The 22053-nt window shown below is 35.9% G+C and overlaps 1 protein-coding gene across 2 annotated transcripts in view; it reads left to right on the forward strand.

Annotated features, from left to right (window-relative positions):
* Window positions 1-22053, forward strand: part of ADCY1 (adenylate cyclase 1) — a 157174-nt gene that overhangs the window by 130152 nt on the left and 4969 nt on the right. The window contains exons 11-17 of one of the 2 annotated variants that reach the window (XR_005627784.1): window positions 571-655; window positions 4379-4468; window positions 7308-7564; window positions 8173-8299; window positions 17059-17175; window positions 18298-18444; window positions 18808-18925. Coding sequence is in view for 1 of the 2 variants with exons in the window: in XM_039712161.1 (XP_039568095.1) it covers window positions 571-655; window positions 4379-4468; window positions 7308-7564; window positions 8173-8299; window positions 17059-17175; window positions 18298-18444; window positions 18827-18925 (922 nt within the window). In the remaining variant the exon portion in view is untranslated. The remainder of the gene's footprint in view (window positions 1-570; window positions 656-4378; window positions 4469-7307; window positions 7565-8172; window positions 8300-17058; window positions 17176-18297; window positions 18445-18807; window positions 18926-22053) is intronic. The other variant, XM_039712161.1, reaches the window with a different exon arrangement.

Genomic DNA, 22053 nt, shown 5'->3' on the forward strand with positions numbered 1-22053 from the left:
TTTAAGAATTATTGCATCATCTTTGTGAAACTTAAGATTTGTCTAACCATTGAGGAAGACTCAAAATGAGGGAGTTTTTCTGTTTCATTAGAAGGCAGTTTTTTCTGATTTTATTTGACTTGCTAAGTGCCTAAATTGAATGACCATTGATTTCTGAATCTTTGAGAAAGAAAAATTAGACAGAAAAAGCATTTGGTAACTGTTAACACCACTGCCAAGGCCAAGTAATTGAGTTACACACTCCCCTTACAAGATTCATCATGCTGAATATTCTGCAATTGCCTACAATTAGAAAGTGTCTCTACCATACATTTGCATTTTTGAGGTTCTTTGATCTCCTTTCTGACATCAGAGTGGGGACCATTTACAAAAGCCTTTACTAATTTCAAAGTCTTGAGAGCAGTGGACATCACTGCTTAATTTGCACTGTGATGGTTAGTATAACAGCAAGGTTGAGAAGGACATCGTCCACCGTTTATAAAATACTGTTTTAGAAGGACGCCTAACTGTAGTTTGTTCTCATCTAGTACTGAGTTACATTGCATTACTTCTATTGTGTTTTGATTCTAGGAGTACCGTAGTTCTTGTTCTCCTGGTATTCTGCATATGCTTCCTAGTGGCTTGTATTATGTATCTACATGTCACACGAGTACAAGTAAGTGATTTAAGATTTTGTGACTATTCTTCCCTTTGGTGTCCATGATATGTTTGTCTTTTGGAATATGAAGTCATCAGTGTATGCTTCACAGATTCACAGTCTGAAATTTATGTGTTTAAAGTTCCTTAGTAAGTAATGTATTAGACATTGCAAAACCAAAGATCAATCATCTGAAAGTAGGTTTTTTACATGAGTAATCGTTACAGCTGTGTAGCACTCAGTGCCAATAATTCTACACTTTGTTTTTTGCTAAATCTTCCCTGAACACCTACCACTAAATATTGTGTTTAGATAAACTGCTTTAACCTGACTTTTACTCCTTTCTGACTACAGAGCACAATAGGTCTCCCTTTCATTCCAGGTGGTCTGGGTATAAAGTCCTGCCAATGTCCCCTCTGTTTTCAAAATTTTTCCTGCCAAAACAGTAGCTGTTTTGATGGTAAAGCACAATGTTTTGCACACACAATCCTTGGCCATTTCAAAACCTTCAGTAATGATTAATTCTCTTGCACTATATTTTTACAACCGTAATGATGCAGAAGGTCATTTGGTTGTTTTAGGGGAGAAATAGGTCTGCCAGATCAGAATAAAGCATCTACAGGCTAATGTTTTGAGGAAAGGAATCTCTGTTGGATTAATATAAATTTAGTCTTTTCAGACAAATATCAGGAATACCTACTCAGTTAATCAGCTTTTTTTATTAGGACACACTAATTTTAGTTTTTAAAAGCGCTCTCTGGCAGAAGAAAAGCATGTGTTTTCATGGGAACATAAATAGTATATTAGCAGAGTTTCAGGTACTGAAAAGAACCTTATTTATGAACTTACAAAATTATTTGGGAGTAACTTTGATGATCTCTTTTTTTAATTAGTGCAGAGTAGTTTATCATCTGTTCTTCTCTGTATAGATTGTAGAAATGCAGACTAAGTTTGCAGCAAGTTACTTCTCTTTATACCATTTACCTGGGGCTAGTGCAAACATAAGAAGTATTCCTTGTCAGTTGAGAAAATTTGTTTTTATTCCGGATTCCTCCAGAGATTCAATATGATACAGGATCAAATCCAGCATTAGAAAAATAAATAAATAAATATAAAACCTTAGAATATCACAATTTAAAACTTTGTGGCAAAAGAAGTCTTATAATAATTAAAATTAATATGGTGTGGATAATGGATAGACAGTTGTAAAACAATCATTCCCCTATTTTAATCAGTCTTATGGCACTTACTTGCTCTTTCACACTGCACAAGTGACTCAGCTTCTCCATGCCTTAGCATTAAATGCCTCACTCATAGAACTACTTTAATAATGTTTTACTGTCCCAGTTACCTAGAATTTTGGTAATTTGACACTACTTATTTGGTTAATGAAAATTCCACAAATAAAAGAAAACAAAGAAAATTAAGCTCAAAATTCTATGCTATCATGAAAGTGCAGATACAATCTTAGAATGACTTAAAGTCAGAAGTATAAATCTTAATAGTGTCAGAATTTTAATTCAGACATGTCTCATACCTTATCTTTTAAAGGTTTGTTTTCCATTTTAACCCAATAGCCTAGCATATCAACATTTAAAACATGTATGTGCTACACAGACCAAAAAAATTGTTTGTGGAATGTGTCAGGGCATGTGATTTTTGAATCCATATTTTGCTTTGTCCCTATTAACCATCCAGCATTATCTTCAAACCATGAGTATTATCTCTTTAATAAGCAGTAGACAGCTTATTTGGTTGCAAACTTAATTAATGAAATGCATATTTTTTCTTCAAACAAAATTATTTTGTATTTTATTTATATGGATAAAACCACATATGTTCCACCTCATTTGTATACAGGATTCTGATCTAGTTAAGTCGACAGTTTGATGGGTAAAATACTATGGGATAATCACATTCAGAGCATAGTACTTTATGGTTATACTTTACCTTGAAACCAGTAATAAGCGGAATACTACAGGAGTTTATCCTGGATCCTGTCAGACATTTTTATCAACAGCCTAGAGAAGGGCATGGCAAATACTCATGTCAAGTTTTCAAATGACTACAGTTTTGTGAGAGCAGCTGGCAGGATGACTATTTAGAGGGTCCTAGATAGGTTGACAGAATGGGCAAACAGGAATCTTATAAATATAGAATGTATAATGCAAAGTGCAGGTCTTGAGAAGAAATAATGCTATGCAATGACACAGGAGGAGTAACCAACTCTGCAAAAATGGCCCCGAGACTCTGAGGGTCAAGACAGATAGTACTTTTGAGCCTCCTGAGGTCCCTTCCAATCAGAACTGTATGATAGTGATGAATGAATGCAGAAATAGTCTTTTTTTTCATAGTGTAATTTTGGAAATTGCTCTATGTCCCTTGAGACAGCTTTTCAATCTCAGATTCCTATAATCTGAGCTACTTTTTCTTCAATATGCTCAGTTTTATTAAAGGTGATATAGCTCAAGTATCCCAATCTATCTTATTGATGCTATTACTTACACTGGTGTAGAAAATTAACTCAGATCTATAATACAAATCTACTACTGATATTATATTGATTGATCCACATCTACATTTACTTACATGGACTTAACCTATATTGAAGCCAGAATATATTCGTAGATTCATACTTACCTTTTTTTTTTTTTTTCTGTAATTGCTGCATTTTGAAGTCTACAGTAGCCTCTCTCTGACTACTTTGCTGCCTGCTTGAAGCTATGTTTTTGAGGCTGGTGATACCCATGAAATTAACAGCTTTCCTTCAAAACTTGACTTTCATCCAAAAATCAGGTGTTTTCTTGCTCCATTTAACCTTAAGTGAAATTCAACCTTGATAAATCTGAGCTTCCTCCTTTTAAAGGACACAGGATAGTCCCCACTTCAAATCTGACTATTTCTTGGATTGTATTCTTGACTCTTGAAGTAACTAGAAGAAGTCCTGTGGTATGAAAGATGCATCTGGTAGATAATAGATGCCCCAAACATTCTTAGTGCAAGGGGAAAGGAAGGAAAGCAGCTTTACCTGGAAGTAGAGTTAATCAGAAAGACTGGAACAGACCTAAGTGCACAGCCTGACAAACTTACCCTTCCTCTCTCACATTCTGTCATAGGCTTCATAGCAGCAAGAACTTAACACTTAATAGCGTGACAAATGGAATCAGGGTAAAAGTAGAGATAAACAAAACGTTCACAAGACTCCATTCCACTAGATATTTTTGTTGCCTACTGCTGTTTCTGAAAAATTCAATGCTTTTATGAGTCACGATAATTAAAACTACCCTGGCATTTAACCTGCCTATTATAGCAGAAGACCACTCCAAAATTCTATGTTATCACAGTATGTTCTCTTGGATCACAATTTGCAAGGCAAAAGATGCTTTGGGTATTTTCCCCAAGACAGCAAAATCAAATGCCATCCTAGAATATTATTTGCATCATAAGTAGACACACAATTAAAAATTTCTAAGAGTTTTAATTATAGCGAGGAATAATATATAGCAGTAGTAATTTCACATTTATTATCCCAAAAACTGCAATTAACATTACAATACACCTAGACACTAACAAGTGAATAACAGTTACTACACAGCAAGAACTGCAATTTTATATTTTGCAGTACAGGTGAAATTTCTTTATCTCTTATTCACTTCTCTTTATAGACTACTAAAAAAGAATGACCTCACTTTAAAAATACTTTAAATATTTTATCTATGAATACTTTTTTTTTCTTTTTAGTGTTTTCCAGGGTGCCTGACAATACAAATTCGTACCATTTTGTGTATTTTTATTGTGATCTTAATATACTCTGTGGCTCAAGGCTGTGTGGTGAGTATTTGAATCACGTTTCACTTAAGTTAGCATTGTGTTTAAAGAACATGCTTGTGCAGGTCCTTTAAACACATGCCATATTCTCATCTGATGAATTCCTACTTGTTTTATTTTTCATACTTGCAGAGCATGCTTCTTCAAAATTAAACCCTTTTGCTGCAATTAGAACTTTCATTGGCCTGAAACAGTGTATTGAATTAGGAATGGCAAAGCCATTAGCCAATTACACAGATAATACCTATTCAAAAACCAACATAAATTTGTATTTCAAACCTTAACATCATGTAGACTGTTGGTGTCATGTACTTTATAGGAAAACCATTTTTAAATTTAAAACTTGCTTACTAGTTCAATGGCTAATATTTTGTGACAGACAAGGCATGGTGTCAAAACAAGATTACTATTTCTATGCAAAAAACTTATAGAAGATACCTCTGTGTAATAATGGGGATATTTTTAGTCCAGGCAGATCAGAAAGATAGATCTTTAAATATTGACAGGTTTGTGTAACAAGACTAGGTGCTTACACTGTGCTACTGATATGATCCATTCACATCTAATGTCTAAAGAGCTTCTGTTATATGAAGTGAATGTGCTCAAGACTTCTGAAAACTGAGCTTCCTTTACTGTAGATTAGCAGAGTTCAACATGGTCAACTTGAATTCAAATGGTATTCAAACTTCCACCTAAGTATGTGTCAGTCAGTTGCCTTGACAAATTCCTAGCACTCATCTTTAGCGTTTTGGCTGCTAATGCTAATGAATTAAACATGTTAGGGTACTCAAAAGAAAGAATCCACATAAAGATAGCACATGAAACACAACTGGAAATGCTGAGAAGGCAGATGTTTCAAATCATGCTTCTCTGGAGGAATTTGACAATGTGTTCTGACCATTAATAAGACATGAGCAATTATCAGTGCTGAGATGCCGACCCCCATAGTTTGTATTTGGTATTTTGTGTATTCACTTATCCCTGGACCTGCCCTGAGAACATCATAAATAGTTTATCCCCATGAACTGGCTGGGCAGAGGGTTCCTTTTCTGTGTATTCCAATGTCCTGAGAGGAACCAAGAACTGCTGATGTTGAGACATTTCTGGGAATTCCTGAACATCATCTGTGTGAGTAACACACAGCCCTAACAGCACACAGATGTATATATGGTTCCTAATGTGGACATAAGTGCAAAATGCATAGAGCTTTGCAGGGATTCCAGGCTAGCTTCTCAGCAAAGTCTGTGTATCTGAATTTGGAATTGAGATTAAAATTATGACAGCCTCCACAGGTCTGACCCTTATTTTGACCAAATGAAACAAGCACCATTGTTGCCACTTATGGATAGTGAGAATGAGAAACAGACATCGTAAGTCCTAAGGCAATGCTTAACAACAGTGGTAGACAGATTAGAATTCAGAAGTTCTGACCTCCAACAAGGGAGTGATCATTCAGTTACAACTTAGCACATAACTTAATCCATTCCTGAACAAAAATAACTTGTAACCTAAGTAGAAATGTTTAATCAGTACAAATTATTAGTTCCTGCAAAGTAATGCCTCTAGAATTCACATCTGTCAGAAGAGCTAGGTGTTGATGTTCCAGTACTGGTTGTATAGCAGATGATATTTTCCTGGATGGATTCCAGATCACTGATGAAGCCTGCATGCATGTGTATTTTTTTTTTTTATAAATGTAGTATGAAAGCTTTTTTAAGGATATTGAACAAAATCCCATTAAAAGGGATTTTTAATTTCATTTTCCCAATCTCATTTCATAGTGTTACCCATTATGAGTTTAACTCACATTTTTTATTTATTATGTCTCATCTTTCTAAGTTAATACAACCTCTTCTAAAATACATGGTTTAATCACCCTTCAGGATGTCAGTTACTTTACAGCATGCTATAAAATTTCCTTGTCAGTGGTCGGGATGAAATAAAAAGGTCTTATAAAGCACTTCAAAAGAGATGCTTAAGTACAAGGCAGGGCTTATGTGATGGTGCCTGTTAAATCAATTTCACACTACCATCCTACTCTCCCCTACTTATACTAACGCTTATCCTTTTCCCTTGTAAGGGGTGAAGGTTGGAGTGCAGTTAAAACTGGAGCTCTAGGGACTTGCACTATTTGCCATGAATTCCCCTCTTCCTTGGGTAACGGCTCTGAGATTTGTACATGACATTGTCTTTAGGAAAAGCAGGTTAGATTTCCCCAAATTTCCCATAAGAGATATATGAAAAAAATTTATTTCCCAGTGTAAGAAGGAAATGGAACTCCTTGGATAACTGAAATGACAGGTGTAATTAAAGATGAGTCCTTGCATTTAAAACATATGTGACAGCAGAAGTAGCTGTGAGATGGAAAAAAGATGTTATGTTTAGTTTTTCACTCAATTAAAATGTTTTATTTTGTATTTACATAATTGAATTTTATGTGATTTACATAGTCAGTAAAATGATAATTTATTCCTGTGCTCTGTAAAAAAACCTTTTTCACCTGCATGGCCAAATAAAATGTTAATTGAAGTTCCTTAATTTTGCAGGAATATCCTGGCTTGAGAATCTCTTACATTTGAGCATTGAGGGAAACTATTCAACTAAGCCCACACTTAATTAGATGCCCTTATTGGTATCTAATTAACAAATTGTGTCTCTCCCCTAAAACTCGGTGGAGCATTGCAGGAAAAGGAGATTTTAATACAGCATTGAGCTGAGTGTGAACTCCACAGCCGTATTTTTTGTAGTTAGCAATGAACTACAGTCAGCCTCCATCGCAACTACATTTCTATTTATTTAATATTTAACTTTCTTCCCTTCTCACCTCTCCTGTCTTTTCCAGGTTGGCTGCATGCCTTGGGTTTGGAATACCAATTCCAGCAGCTCAATAGTTATAATTTCTCCTGGTGGAACAAATAAAACAATGAATGAACTTCCATGTGACACAGCCCACTATGCTTTCCTTTCCTGTGTAGTGGGGACTCTCACCTTGGCAATATTTCTACGTGTATCTTCCTTGCCAAAAATTATTCTCCTGGTTTTTGTTACAATTTTGTACATAGTTATTCTGGAACTCAGTGGTTACAGAAAAGCAGTGGGGTAGGTATCTTGCAAAATTAAGCAATGGGTAATTTTCTATAGATAGTTACACATTACTTATTTCTGAATTGTCCTCTAGTGTTCAGTGCTGCTTAGGAGTAGAGCATAAGAAAAACATCAGTAATTTTCTCCCCAGCAATTGTAGGATCTAGTAACATCCATTAACAGGAAAGCAGCTTTTGGGAGCTGGTAACCGTTGCCCCATTTTTCTGTAGTTTTATGTTAATGTATCCCAGCTGAACACTCTGCAGTCTAGCTATCATATGGAATAGAAAAACACAGTTAAAAACTTAACTACCATATTTCAGCAGCCCTCAATCAGTCCCAATTTCAATAAAACTTGTGAGCTTTTCCATGTTTTTATATTTTCTAATTAAAAACATGCTCACACATTACAATAATGCATAGCATCTAAAAATCCTCAAGAATTGCATGTTGGTGTGATGCAGCAGTCAGATATCACCCACCTCCCTGCCCAGATGAGCCTCTTCAGAAAAAGCTAGTGATTAGAAGGTACCCATATGTTGTAAACTAAGGATCTGATATTAAATGTGCAGTGTTAAGTATTAGACCTGGAATAACACATTTATTTTCTTCTTATTTTTAAGGGGCGGCTCCTTTTATATGCGTGGCTATGAACCAATACTAGCTATTTTGCTGTTTTCTTGTGCTTTAGCATTGCATTCAAGACAGGTGGACTTGAAACTGCGTCTGGACTACCTCTGGGCAGTGCAGGTAAATCAAAGGACTTCATAGTATCCACGAACACAAAATGATGTCTGACTTTTTGAATTGGTTTTCAAATACTTTCACGACAAATTGCCTGGACTCAGACACTCAAACTTTTTCATGTCTCTTGGGGTTCACAGAGAAAGGTTGTTTTAGAGCTTTCTTTCCATAGACCTATACAATTCATTTTTCCTGGAGAAGTGATATTTTTTGTTTCTTTGTAGTTGCTCCAGTATATCATTAATCAAATAATATATTTATATCTAATATGCATTAAGAATAAAATGTTACCAATATAAATTTGAGATAAATAAATCAATCCATGGGAGTTTTAATCTTGTATTACAAAAATATAAGATAAAAAGTATATCGAGTAAGGTAAAGTCTAGAGAGTAAAGTAAGTAATGTAAGTTCATTTGGTGGAATATGGAAGTTATCCAAACGTACACACCTGTTCTCACCTGCACCCTGTTAATTATTTTGTCAAGAGGACCATTTAAGTCATTATAGTGCTTGCTTTTACATGTAACATAAGGACTGGAACACACAGATTACTGGTTGAATGGAACATATCCCTGGCTCCCCTGTATTACATAAAATGGAGAAATCAGTTATGACTTAGGTCTATTATCTTCTGCTTGAATAGCAGTCAAGCTGTGTGGGGGTTTCTTGTTTGACTTGATGTCCAAGACTGTGTTCCCCTCTTTTATGCTTTAAGGTTATCTTGTTCTATAATTTCCATTAACTCTGCACAGTTAAACTGAGTGTGATCACTCCATTTAATTTTTGTCCTATGACCTGCAGTATTGATAACTGCTGTGACTGTCAGCCTCAGAAGGTTGTTTTGGATAAACTGATACTAGTTTCTCTTTGCTGTGGTGCCAAATACAATTTGCAGATGGAAAAATAGTTTGCCTGATTTTGAAATTCGGTGCAACACGTGCCTTGTTGGATAGTCTCTAATTTTATATGGGTTGGCACACGGTGGAAGTATGTGAGTGCCATCTGATCCATCAATAAAAAATCTTCTGCATGTTATTGCTAGCCCTGAAATAGAGTAGCAGTAATGTTCCAGTTTTGCTGTCCTGTGACCTTTCAGTGGACCGAGAGTGAGTTCCAGTATGTTAAATACTTTTCTTCATTCCAGCAACTGCAACTTGCATGGCAAATTGTGCAACCCTAATGGAAGTACTGCTTAAAGATTCTTAGTTTTAAGTTAGCTTTTAATCAGCAATTAATCAGGTTAAAAAATGGGAGTACAGAAGTATGGCATGCTTTTCTAATGAAAGACCAGACCTGGACTTGCACAGTGGTAAAGGAAGAAATATAGACCTTTTCTATTTTCTTGGAGACAAGTTATATAAGAATACCCACTATTGTTAAATCCATTGTGCACTTTCACCAAGGGACAGTAAGAGGAGATAAGCCGTGAAATTTCAGTATTGTCCACCAGCATTTTCAGTACCATTTCAAAAAGTGCTTTTCATGTGAGAAAACCAAATGCTACTCTCAGATCCTTTCAATTGTAAATCAGAGACATATGTAGTGCCACCTTATGTGCGAGATTTGCATGATAATAATGAGAAAGGAAAAAAATCAGTTTAGGTAGAAAATTCAGAATTTAGGGATCAATATAACTAACATTCTTTGAAATCAGTATGCTGATTTCAAATGATTATGATTTCAACGGTTATGTTCTTGGCCTCTTAGATTATCTGGGCAAATACCTTTCATCTTCTCAATTTCAAGTGGAAGATCTGTTCCCTGTACAGTAAGTAATAGTGGATAACATGTTAAAAGAAATGCTGTTCTGCTTTCCACTCTGTGTATTGGTTGTAAATTATATTGAGTCTAAGGACTAATTAACATAACAACCAGGAGTACTGTCCATGATGGATGTTGCAGAAGTAGTTGTTTGGCTTACCCATTCAAATGAATAAGCAAAAAAAAAAAAAAAAAAATGCAAAACATGGTCTTTGCTAGGTTCAGGGAACACTTTTTATTGGAAATACCTATATGTTAAAGCTGTCTTTGAGTAATTAGGCTACTAATTGTTCAGCAGCCTTTAAGAGGTGACAAAGAAGAGCCCGTTTTCTGTAGCTGCTGGACTGCAGGAGCCCTCTATAAGGCTAAAAGCAGACTTGGTCATGTTTCTCTACAGCCATAGTACCATTAAACCATGTTGGCTTAACTTGGTTATATTTCTGATAACAGAAGTTTTACAAACACCATTGACTTAGTGCACAGGTTCTATGGAGATCTGTTTTGTAAAGTGAGTGTGCTGATTCTTTGTGCAAATGCTGAATTGCATGAACGAAATGCTAAGTGTAGATTCACATCTCTCAGTAGCCAGTGCCTGCTGTGTGCAGGTATTCCTGTCATTTTAGGAGGCTTTTCAATTGCTGGCTTCCATCTGGGCGAATTTCAGACCCAAGGGCTATTCTGGAAGCTTCAAGCACTTTGTTTGCATTCTTTTAGTAACATTCATTATTGGGCTAATCCTGTAAAAAATGTTCTCAGATGAATAAAAGCATTTGTGGCATAAGCTGTAATAAAAAGGATTTCATAGATAACTTCTTTTATTTCATAATGAACCACAGTCCAGTACTACTAAATAATACTTTATACTGTGAAAGTATCCTGAAACTAATCATAGGAATGTATAGATACATATTCAGTGGTCTGTGCTAAGGTCTGAGGAAAGCATAATTCGACACATTTTTTTCATCCCATCGGGGGAAAAAAAGTGTTTTGACAAAGAGCAGTTTTGAACAAGAAAAACTGATTAAGTAAAGTTACACAGTTTCAAGACAAGTTAATCCAACTTCCATTCATCTAGGCTGCATTATCAGAACAGTGATAATACAGTAGAATTTATGTACATTATGTGGAAAAATAATTTTTAATAGATGATAAGTTTTTAAAACATTTATGTTTGTACTTTCTGTTCACAAATCAGTGCTGTTACAGGCTCTTGTTGATTTGCTATGGGGTTTTTTCTGTGCCAGATTTAACTTTTCTGAATATCACAGTATTTTCAGAAAATATCTGTTGGTTGTTTTCTTGATATATTTAATAGGAAGTGGGAGGAGAATTTCAGTTTCTGCATAACATTATTGTGTAACTCTGTGTTCCTCATGTGACAATAACTAGGAATAGCAAATATAGGAGATCTTGCTTATCTGTGACCGATAATAATTTTTGATTATGCAAATTATTTAACAGAACAGGGAGGGGAAAAAAAGACTGGACAAATAAATACCAGTCATATATTCAGGAAGATCCTAAAACTACCAAAAAATGTAGCTGCTCACTCACACAGGATTTGCCACTGGAGGAAAACAAGAATAATACAATTATATTACTTCATTTGATGCACTCAATTGGTGCATTCTTTAGGGAATACTAGAATATAATTCTGCTGTCTTTTCTAGCCCATTACACTTGTAAGAAATAAGAATTTTACAACCTACAGGCAAAACTTGCCAGGCGTCTTAGGACTTCCACTCAAAAACCTGGCACTACAAAAGCAGTGTGATGTGTTTGTTCCCTGTGGATGTAGTGCCATCTTCAGGTGCAAAAAGTGAGATCCCCATGGCACTGGTGCCCAGCTTCTTTTTAACTGAATCTTGAAACTGTATTGTCATGTGGTTTCTATTTAGTCAGTGACTATTCTACAGCATTTTTAGGCATATCAAACTGTCAAGTGATAAAACTGTTCAGACCACTTCCTAGACAGAGGATGGGTAACCACTTAGCAAGATTGTAAAAACTGTAGGATCATGTAAAATGCAGTAGGTGTTAGTTAGATTGATATAAAAAGTCATAGTAATAAAAACATTTTAAATTTTGTCACCATGTCCAGTGCAAAAATAAAGCCTGCTATTAAATACTGCAGCTCTGCAAATACAGTTGGGTTCCACAAAATGACCTAGCTGCCACAAATACCAAACAGATGTAAGCAAATAGCAGAATGTGAAAAATTATATTGGTCATGCCAATGCACTTTCTTTCTTGTTTCTTTTCACAATAATCTGTCTTGTTTTTTGAGCTAGCAGCTATTGCATAAATATAATGCTGGCAGCTTTCCTTAACTAACCAGTGGGAATAGGGTCAAATAGATGAAGGTTTAAATGCCATTTAGATGTTTGGATAATATTTCTGCCAGGAATGTAAATACCTGTGATCTGTGCTATTTTAATCTTTCAGCCCCAAGTACTCCTTCTCCCTTCCCAGTGTCTGTTTTTCCTGAGAAAGAATGATGCCTATGCATCCTTTAATCTCAGCTGCTCAAGAGTAGGCATCAGAAGCTCATGAGTCACAAGGAGGAAGGATAGTTTTCTTTGCACTTCCCTGAAACGCAGAAAGGAGGAAGCTGGAAAAGGGTCCAGAAAATACCAGTAATTGGCTTACTTCCCTCCTGTATTATCTCTGTGATGGGATAGAGTCCTCACTGTTGGACATGACCAGGTTTTTTTTTTTACTTCACCTTTCCTCCTTTATCTTCCCTTGTGAGACATGAAAGGAGATATTTCCTCTTTCCCCAACCAGCTCCTGAGGAAATGAATAAATGAGAGCCGTCTTAGGCAGTGCAAGGCAAGAAGATAGATACTCAAGCTCTGTGCAGTAGTAGCAGAGGAAGTACACTTCAGTTCATATTCCTAACAGATTACTTCAATAATAAAGCAGGATGTTAGGCATGGTGTGTGGATGATTTAAGTGCAGTCCATGCAGAGATTCCATCTTGGGTACCAGAAATAATACAGCAGTATTGACCCAGTGCATGGTCTAAGATAATATCCCTTTGCTTTGCAGCATGAGAAAGTAACTCAGAAGGAATGCTATGCTAATTCCATGAATTTTTTGCTTCTAGCTCTGGGACTAGATCAGGCAGCACTAACACACCTTAGTTTTCAGGGCACTGCATTGCCCCACCTGAGCATTATCAGAACAAATTTCTCCCAGAACACATGGAAAGAGTGCACCCCTCTCTCTCTCTTTTAGTTAGGAGGTGCTTGGCCTCAAATAGTTCAAGGAACAAAAAAGTAAGACCACTCCCCTTGTTCTGCTGTTTGCATATTTTGCCCCTGTTTTGGGTTTCCTTTCATTACCCACTATGAATCACAGAATCATCATTATATTAGTCAATGACTTTCCATGATGTTAGGGGTTTTTCATGTGAAAATGAAGATTTTCTCAAACCCTTAGTGTTTGATTAGTCTGACCATGACTCAGGAAAGCTGAGATCCTGTTGCTCAAGCAGTCTGGCAGCACCTCCGGCTATGGGGACCCTTCACAGACTGGTCTGCTAGATCAGAGTGCAGTTCAACTGGTTTGTTCAGGGTCACATGCCAAAAGAGAGACCTCCTTATGTGTCTCCACACCTTAACCCACTGCCATTGACTGCTAGCATCCTTGAAGAATCCACATTAACAGTTTGCAGATAACACTCTTTATTAACAAAAAACAGTAGCAAGAGCTTAATGTTTTAGGATTGCTGTTGACAGTATCTGACTGCAAAAATGTATTCAAAGCAATGTACAGACAAGCTCTAATCCCCAGTGAGAGCTCACTAGAGATAATAATTCAGCGTGCATAGAGTACACTTCTTACCCCATAGGTGTCCATATGGGGAGAAGAGAGGTTCAGCCTACCAGCTAATCCCAGCAGTTATGATGGAGTCTTCTCTCCTTTCTTAATTCTTCTTTTACATTTATGTAAAGCCTGAGTGTCATTAGTAATACATATTACCCAGTGAGGGGTGGTCATGCCTTGGAGGCAGGTAACATCAGTGTAGTATCTGAGATAACCTTGGGATGGGGATATGTGTCAATCCAAGGAGGATAATTTTGCCATAGCTGCTAATTCACTAGCAGGACTTCTTCATTTATCTCCCTAAGCCTCCAGCTCCTACGTGGCTTATCAACTAAAAAGAACCACCAAGTACCCTCTTCTCCAAGGGTTTCAACAGAGCTTGGCTGCAGTGTCTCCACTCCACTCCACTCCACTCCACTCCACTCCACTCCACTCCACTCCACTCCACTCCACTCCACTCTCCATTTACTTCCCCCTAGATTGTACTGTGTGTGGAAATTTGGGTGTGCTGTGTTCCATCTGGGGAGTAGCAACCCCTATATTTTCCATACTCTTATCTTTAATTTTAGCTCCAGTCTTTTTCCCACAATCTCATTTTTGGCAACTGAAACCTAAACTGAACCTAGATCTAAAATTGTAGTTAACAGTTTTGCATCCAAAAACGGACGAGACACTTGTCAGGTGTGTTGAAATGTAGCATTCTATCATTAGCAACGGTGACATCATTAATGCCTTTCCATGGACTTAGATGATTTTGCCACCACCTCAGACATGACTCTGATAGATTTGAGCCATTAGCTCTTCACTCAAGAACTCAGTTCTGTACTACTTAGTCACAGGTGTTGTTTGCTCTGAAACTTTTACGTACATAATGATGGATGTATTGGAGAATCTTTTCAAAAATTTCTTCCAAAATGAGCAGTTTGGCCCACAGCTTGGCAAGGCAGATGAATTTGACCACACATTGCCACATCAGAAATGAACAACTGCTGCCAGTGATTAACATCACTACCCCTACAATGCATCAAACTGATTACTCCACTTACCTACCCCTACTTGATTCCTTTGATTATTCCAGAAATCTCCACACCTTGACACAAAAGAGTATTGTTCTTTAGGAAGGTATTCTGCCCCATATTTTATGGGTTAACTGAGAACCTTAACATTCTTAGGAAGAATGCAACAACAAAATTTCTTGTTCAAAAAATAGAGGAATGGATAAGGAAGACCAGAATGGATATTTTATTAAGATCAGTTCAGTTCACAAATCTATTTGCTGTTGTCAGAATAAAATTTTCCTCATTCCAGTGTGATGCAAAATGGAGCTGCAAGCTTGGTTTGTATTTTCAGTTGAAGAATCTTTTTTCTTTTCCTGTTAAAACATTTAAATTCCAACAGTCAGACTAAATGCCAGAGGCCATTTCACATGTTTATAGAAAACAGTAAGTCAGAGTTATACCACAAAAATAGGGGAAGGATATTTTAAGAAAAGAACATGTGACATTTAAACAGTGAAATAAGTGTCAAGAAAACAGCTCACAAACAGGAAATATATAGAATAAAAGCTTCAGGTATATTTCTTGCAAAATTAATTGCTATTTAAAGTTTACTGATATTTCACCTCTAGAATAGGTTCATTTCTTATTACCCAAATTAGAGCAGGAGCTGAGAACTTATTTAAATTCCTGGAGAATTTATGTTTATGAAATCAGTTCTCTTTCAGAATTCTTTCTACTTGTAAAGAAATATTAAAATGCAGAATAAACTGCAGGCCAAACAGACTGTGTAATCTGAATAAAAACATGGTTTCCTAAGTTTTGTCATGGAAAACAAAACTTGTCTACCTGGGAAAAAAATCACATGAATAATGTATTTAGACTATACAAAAGCAAGAGGTGACTGGTTTTCTCCTACTTAAACAGGAATGGATACTGAGAAATTATGTGGACATTGTCATAGATCAGGATGCCAAGTTGCCCACATAAATGGGACACCAAGAAAGATTAGAACAGGTTCATCAATGATTTATGTGACTGAGGTTTCTCAACAGTATTTGAGAATTTGGTTTTCCAATCTTCTACTGACTGTAATTAGATAAACAAAATCACATTGGGATCAGAGTAGATTATTTGTGTGTGTGACTGAGGAACAAAGAATAAGCTGTGATTTCTGTGAGATGAATATGATACTGATCAAGTGTTTTCTAATTGAAATCAGTGTGAAGCCAAAAGTCACTCTAAGAACAAGGAGCAAATTCCAGTAAAGTAATTTTGCACATGAATCTACAAAAGACTAGGCTGGAATTTGCAAACATAGGAGTCCCAAATGAGATTCCTAGATATTCAATATTTTTTCAAATAAGGGGTCTTATTTTTAAAATAATTTCCTACTATATGACTCACACTAACTCTGTGAGTCAAGCACTTGTAGTAAGATGCCAGTATCTTGGGTTAGGGACCTCAGATGTGTTAACTCCTAAGCACTCTTTCTGAATCCTGTCATTCACATCAGTAACAGAATTTCTGTTGTGAAGAAACTATATATGTTTTCATGACAAACACCAACATAAACAATCTCTAGAAATATTAACTACTTTTATATGACTTTTTTGAAATTGTACATCATTCTTAAGGATGCTCAATTTTAAAATCTTTTTCTCAGTTGAATCTATAGTCTTATCAGATTTGTTTCAATTTTACTGCAAAGTACATAGGTTTGCTTTAAACACTGGAGAGTCTCGCTGGCTTCTTTTGTCTGAAAGATGGATCAAATACTGCTGCACTGTATTGAACTACCTGGGAAGTAATTGGCCCCCAAGGCCAATGTGATTTAAGTGGGATTATTCTGGCTTACTTTGTAAACATATAAAGTTTCTATTTAAAAGAACAGAGAACTACAGAAGATACCAATACACTTAGCTGATCAAACCCTGAAAACGGCTTTTTGATACGCTTTTTGAACTTTGAGAGACTTTAGCTTGAATTACTTAGAATTTAAGGGGATTTTGCTTAATGTGGAAGCATGGTACAGGAGAATTGTTCTCAATCTACATTGCTACTGTACATTTTGTTCATTTTCGTTCCAAAGGATGAATTAATATAAGCTATTTGATAGGCTTAGCTAAGTTTTGGGGTTTTTTTAAAGGTTTTTCTTTTCCTCTATTCCAACAGGCAGAAGAAGAGAGAGATGATATGGAGAGAGTCAAGCTGGATAATAAAAGAATTCTTTTCAACCTATTGCCAGCCCATGTTGCACAGCATTTTCTTATGTCTAATCCAAGAAATATGGTAATTCAAGATAAAATTTAAATACATGCTGTATGGGCCTGTGCTCCTTGGGCCACCTTATACCTATGTGTTTTCAAGAAAGGCTTGGAAAAAACTTTGCTCATGTAAAAATAGTAGCTTTGTAAAAAAATTGCATTCAAGAATTAGTTTGAGATTATTTCTTCTGCTGCATTGTCCTCCTTCTCTGAAGAATTTTAATAACATTCAGGATAAGGGAAAGTTGTCATTCAACATCAATGTAACCAAATACCTGCACTTAAATCATTTTTTGTTTTCATTTTCCAATCAATGAAGAATATTGGAATTTATCACAGTGTTGCATGTGCTCAGTTTGGTTCTGAATGGTGAAGTGTATGAACTTCCAGACATGTGTTAACCACTCTAGTTCTGGAAAGTATGCCACCATTACCAAAACCATCTATTTAAAGTTAAAAACAGAGAATTGTACATACTTAAGGAAGACACAGATTAACATAAAAGGCTGCAGTGACTAAATAAGTTGGTTCAAGGAGGCCTTATGAGAGTCCTTCTGGTCATCTGAAAACCTTCAGCACTGGAGTAGCTGTAATATCCATGATACTGTTCTTGAGAGTTTGGCTCTAAGTATTTGAAACTCAGAAGAGTGATTTTGCCTTCTTTGAGCCTTCCAAATTTTTAAGCAGAAACATCACCATACAGAACAGCATTATATTATATAAGACTCCACAACACATGGAAAGACTTGAAGGAGTGAGGCCAGTTATGTACCACAGGATAAAATTGGTCCATCTCTTATTTTGCTTATAAAACAAGATTGAGAAAACGTAATTATTTTTCTCGTACAATAGAAGCTCTATAATTCTTACAACTTTGTCCAAATTTTGGCTCGCTGCTTCTATGTCTAAACAGAAAAAAAATCCCTAAGTTGTTTTAAATTGCTTTAATACCTTGGGTGTTAATTTTATATTGTGGTCTTAAGTGAAGATACCTTTCAACATTATTTTAAGAAGTCTGGTTTTCTCTTTAGAAAAACTGATGGCCTTGTCCTAGCTATTGCTTAGCATTAGAATAAATAACGTAATAATGATGTTTTGTTTAGATTAATATTTTAAAATAGACATTACATCTGCTTATGAACTACAGGACCTTTATTACCAGTCATATTCACAAGTGGGAGTGATGTTTGCTTCCATCCCAAATTTCAATGATTTCTACATCGAATTGGATGGCAATAATATGGGAGTGGAATGTTTACGCCTGTTAAATGAAATTATTGCTGATTTTGATGAGGTAAGAAGGTCTAAACTCTTTGTCTTTTGACCATACCAGTTCTACCAAATAACTATCAATGAGATTATCTGAAGTAAATTAGTGTGTCTTAAAATGTTTAATAAAACAGTACTATAAGCTTCCTATTTAATCATAGTTTGTGTCCACTGGGCTTCTCTAAAGTACCAAATTTGTACTTTTAGGCACATGACTCTGACCTAAAATTTTGCTTATAAAGAAGCGTATCAAAAATAAAAGTTAATGGCATTTTTTTTCATTGACCTCAAAGAGGGCAAGACTCAACTTAGCAAATATGATATAAATTTGCACATACTATCTGATAACTATGGTTGCTTGTCTAAAATATTATGTAATATTTAACAGTTTTATGTTTTAAACAAAGCTTATGGACAAAGAATATTATAAGGATATTGAAAAGATCAAGACAATTGGAAGTACTTATATGGCAGCTGTGGGACTCGTACCTACTTCAGGAACTAAGGTAAGAAGATTTTATATGCCAGTCTTATGTGAAGAAACCATTTGCCTTCAATTTCCAGAGGAACATCAAAAACACAACTAATTCTGTGAGATTACTGATAACTTTTATGACTTCTTTACAACATTTTGAACCTGAATTTCAAAGAACAGCTGGAGCCAGAAAAGGAAAACTGTCATACTTGCTTATGTGGCTTCTCTTGTGATTTCATTGTCTGCAGCTTAGAATTCCCTGCAAGCTGGTGCCTTAAAGCCTCTAAAACAGTGGTAGTGTTTTAAACCTGATATCTTAGATGTCCTTATTAGATGCAGGAAAAGGTAGACTCTAGGTGTAGTGAATTGCTGCAAAACCAGCAGAAGACTGTTAAAATGCAGTTTTTATATAGATTTTTAATTTTGAAATTTGAATGTAATCTACAACTAAAATAAACATCCTCTCCCAACCCCCATCATGGACAGGGACTTTGTGCTAGGTACAGTGCTGCACTGCACCTGGTCTCTCCAAATCAGCTATTCTTCATCTCTACCATGAGCATTCTATTTACTGCTTTAATTACTCAGCGATAAAAAAAGGCGAAGTCATTTCAAACCCATTAACTCTGTGTCACAGTTCTTCTGTGTCCTCATCACTACCTCTAATAATATTATTCTTACATTAAGTTACTATCTTGTAACAGAAATTTCCCAGATTTCCAAGCAGCATTTGGAAAGTGAGAAAAAATTTTGGGCATCATATAAAATGCATAGGATACAGAGTACTATGCATGTTAGTAATTACACTAATAAAACTAAATCATAAAAATTTTATAAAATTAATAATATAAGAATAGTCTGAAAATTAAAGCAATCCATTAATCTCATCTGCTCAGAGTTTTCAGACACTTCTCCCTTGTTCTGATATGCATGTAGATATGTTGTAGACATATGTTGAATACATTAGTTCATGTGGTTTAGCATTGCAAAATAATATAAAATTACAAGGCAAAAGCAAAAAAAAAAAAACCAGAAGAAGTCCTGTGGACTTTTTAGCACCAACTATCCCTGCTAAGTAAATAAAAAACAAGACCACATTTCAATCAATAGTTAGAATCATCTGGAGTATATCACACAACTAAAATTCTGGTCTGCAAAGTATTTCCGGCTGATGCCTTCCTTTGTATCATTCCTAGAAATCTATACATTACCAAAAAAAAGAGGTATTTTTAAAAATCTGTTTATCCTAAAATGTTAGACTCATGTGTTCTGAGACAGCAAAAAAACACTGATCTTTAGAATGTTTTCAGTGTGTGATCTGAGGCAAACAGGCAGTAACGTACTTTTGTGTCTGCTATAAATGCTCTTTGAACTATAATCCTCAAAACAAGTGTGTTATTGGGTAACTTTGGCAGCATATGTTCCAAAACCTAAACATGTTTTTCTCTTGTATTTTATAGTTGTTGAGTGAAGGGTCAGCTGAGTAAGTCCAGTACTGAAGATACTGTTCTGAGATTATTATAGTAATGCATTTTAAATCACTGCAGAAGATCTTGTACAGAACTGCCTTCCTTTTAAATCTTGGGCAACTATTGATTTTTTTTCTATATATGTAGAATTTATTAAAAATTCTGTGTTGCAGAAAAATTGTCTGTCATATGAAGCAGACAATAATTTTAACTTTAACTTAGGGTTTCGGCTCTTCTGTGATCTCTCCTTACTGTTCATGTGATGCAAATGAATAGAAATTACTCACATCCTCTTGCCAGTTTCCCAGTTCTTCAGCATACACCAGTATATTAGAAGTCTGATAATCTTGGCTGGTCTGTCATGGACAGACAATCACTGGCAGCTTCACACAGTACCTGGGCTGTCCTACGGAGTCATATGTGTCAATGGGGAACCGTAAGACGCTCAAGTGCCTCTGGTCTGTCCTCTGCCAGGAGTGTTCCTGGTTCAACAGATAATCTGGCACAGCCTCTGATTTTGGATCACTAACTTCATACTAGGATTTGGACATGAAGAGAAAGCAGTAGATGGGGTTAATTGTGCTCTTAACTGAGGATATTTGTACTCTTAAGAGCCCAGCAACCTGACAAAGTTAAATATTTAAATCTCATATTTTACTGGATTCCTGTTTCTGCACCTTGACTTCAGCAGGTGACTACAGTAAAGGCTTATTGCCTCTATTGCAGGTGACTTTGCTGTGATGCTCTAGGCAGTCTTTCCAGTAACTACTCTGATGTTTAAATAAATAATTGCTTGTTCTATCAACAGGGCAGCATAGAAACCAAACTCTTTGTAGATCTTTTGCATAATATAAATTCATTTTATCTCTTTTTCACCAGGATCCTGACTTCACCAGGGTCCTAACTTTGTGTTCTTCAGTGCAGGTTCAAGACTTTGGTCCTAATTCTATTGAGAGGCATCTGTCACCTGCAGTGCACTCAGTATTTGTCAACAGTCCTTTCTCCTGCAACTCTGAAGGGCATTGCAGGAAAACAGAACATTCATCAGACAGCAAATAAATGGAAGAGAGGAAACATAAAGAAGATTAGAAATAAAATAAAATTATGCACTGCTCTCTCCCTACTCCCGACATTGAATATTTTATCCTTCTCTGTTGGAAATATATCCATTAGCTCTTTAAGCTTAATTCTTGTTCTTCCTTTGTGTTGGTGATTCTGAAAAGAGTAGAACTAGCTAGTTCACATTGAAAGAAGCAGAATTCCAGACATCCAGGCAAGTAAATGAAAATAGCCTTTATCCTTCCCAAAAGTTGGGACTGGCACAAGGATGACTTTCATAATTTTTTTTGTAAATTTCCTAGCCACATAAAGCAACCCATTCAAACTGAGGTGAATGAAGGAAATAGCAATCTGTTTCTCAGTTTTTTCAGCCATTGTTTAGCTCTGCATTTATAAAATCTCACTATCATGGCAAAAAATCAGCATGCTTTCATCTCATGCCAGCTTGCACAGTCCTGTTGTGTAAGACCCTAGGGAAGCTGCCACTGACCTTGCATTTCTTTCACCATATCCTACCTTTAGCCCACTTTCACTTTTCAAGTTTGTTTAAAAATTCATATTTCTTATTCAAATAAGAGCAGAGCATAAGAGCAGTGATACTGACTTGAATCAAAGGTTTATTCTGGTAACC

This window comes from Passer montanus, unplaced genomic scaffold, assembly GCF_014805655.1.
Source record: "Passer montanus isolate IOZ18808 unplaced genomic scaffold, ASM1480565v1 scaffold26, whole genome shotgun sequence".
NCBI lineage: Eukaryota > Metazoa > Chordata > Aves > Passeriformes > Passeridae > Passer > Passer montanus.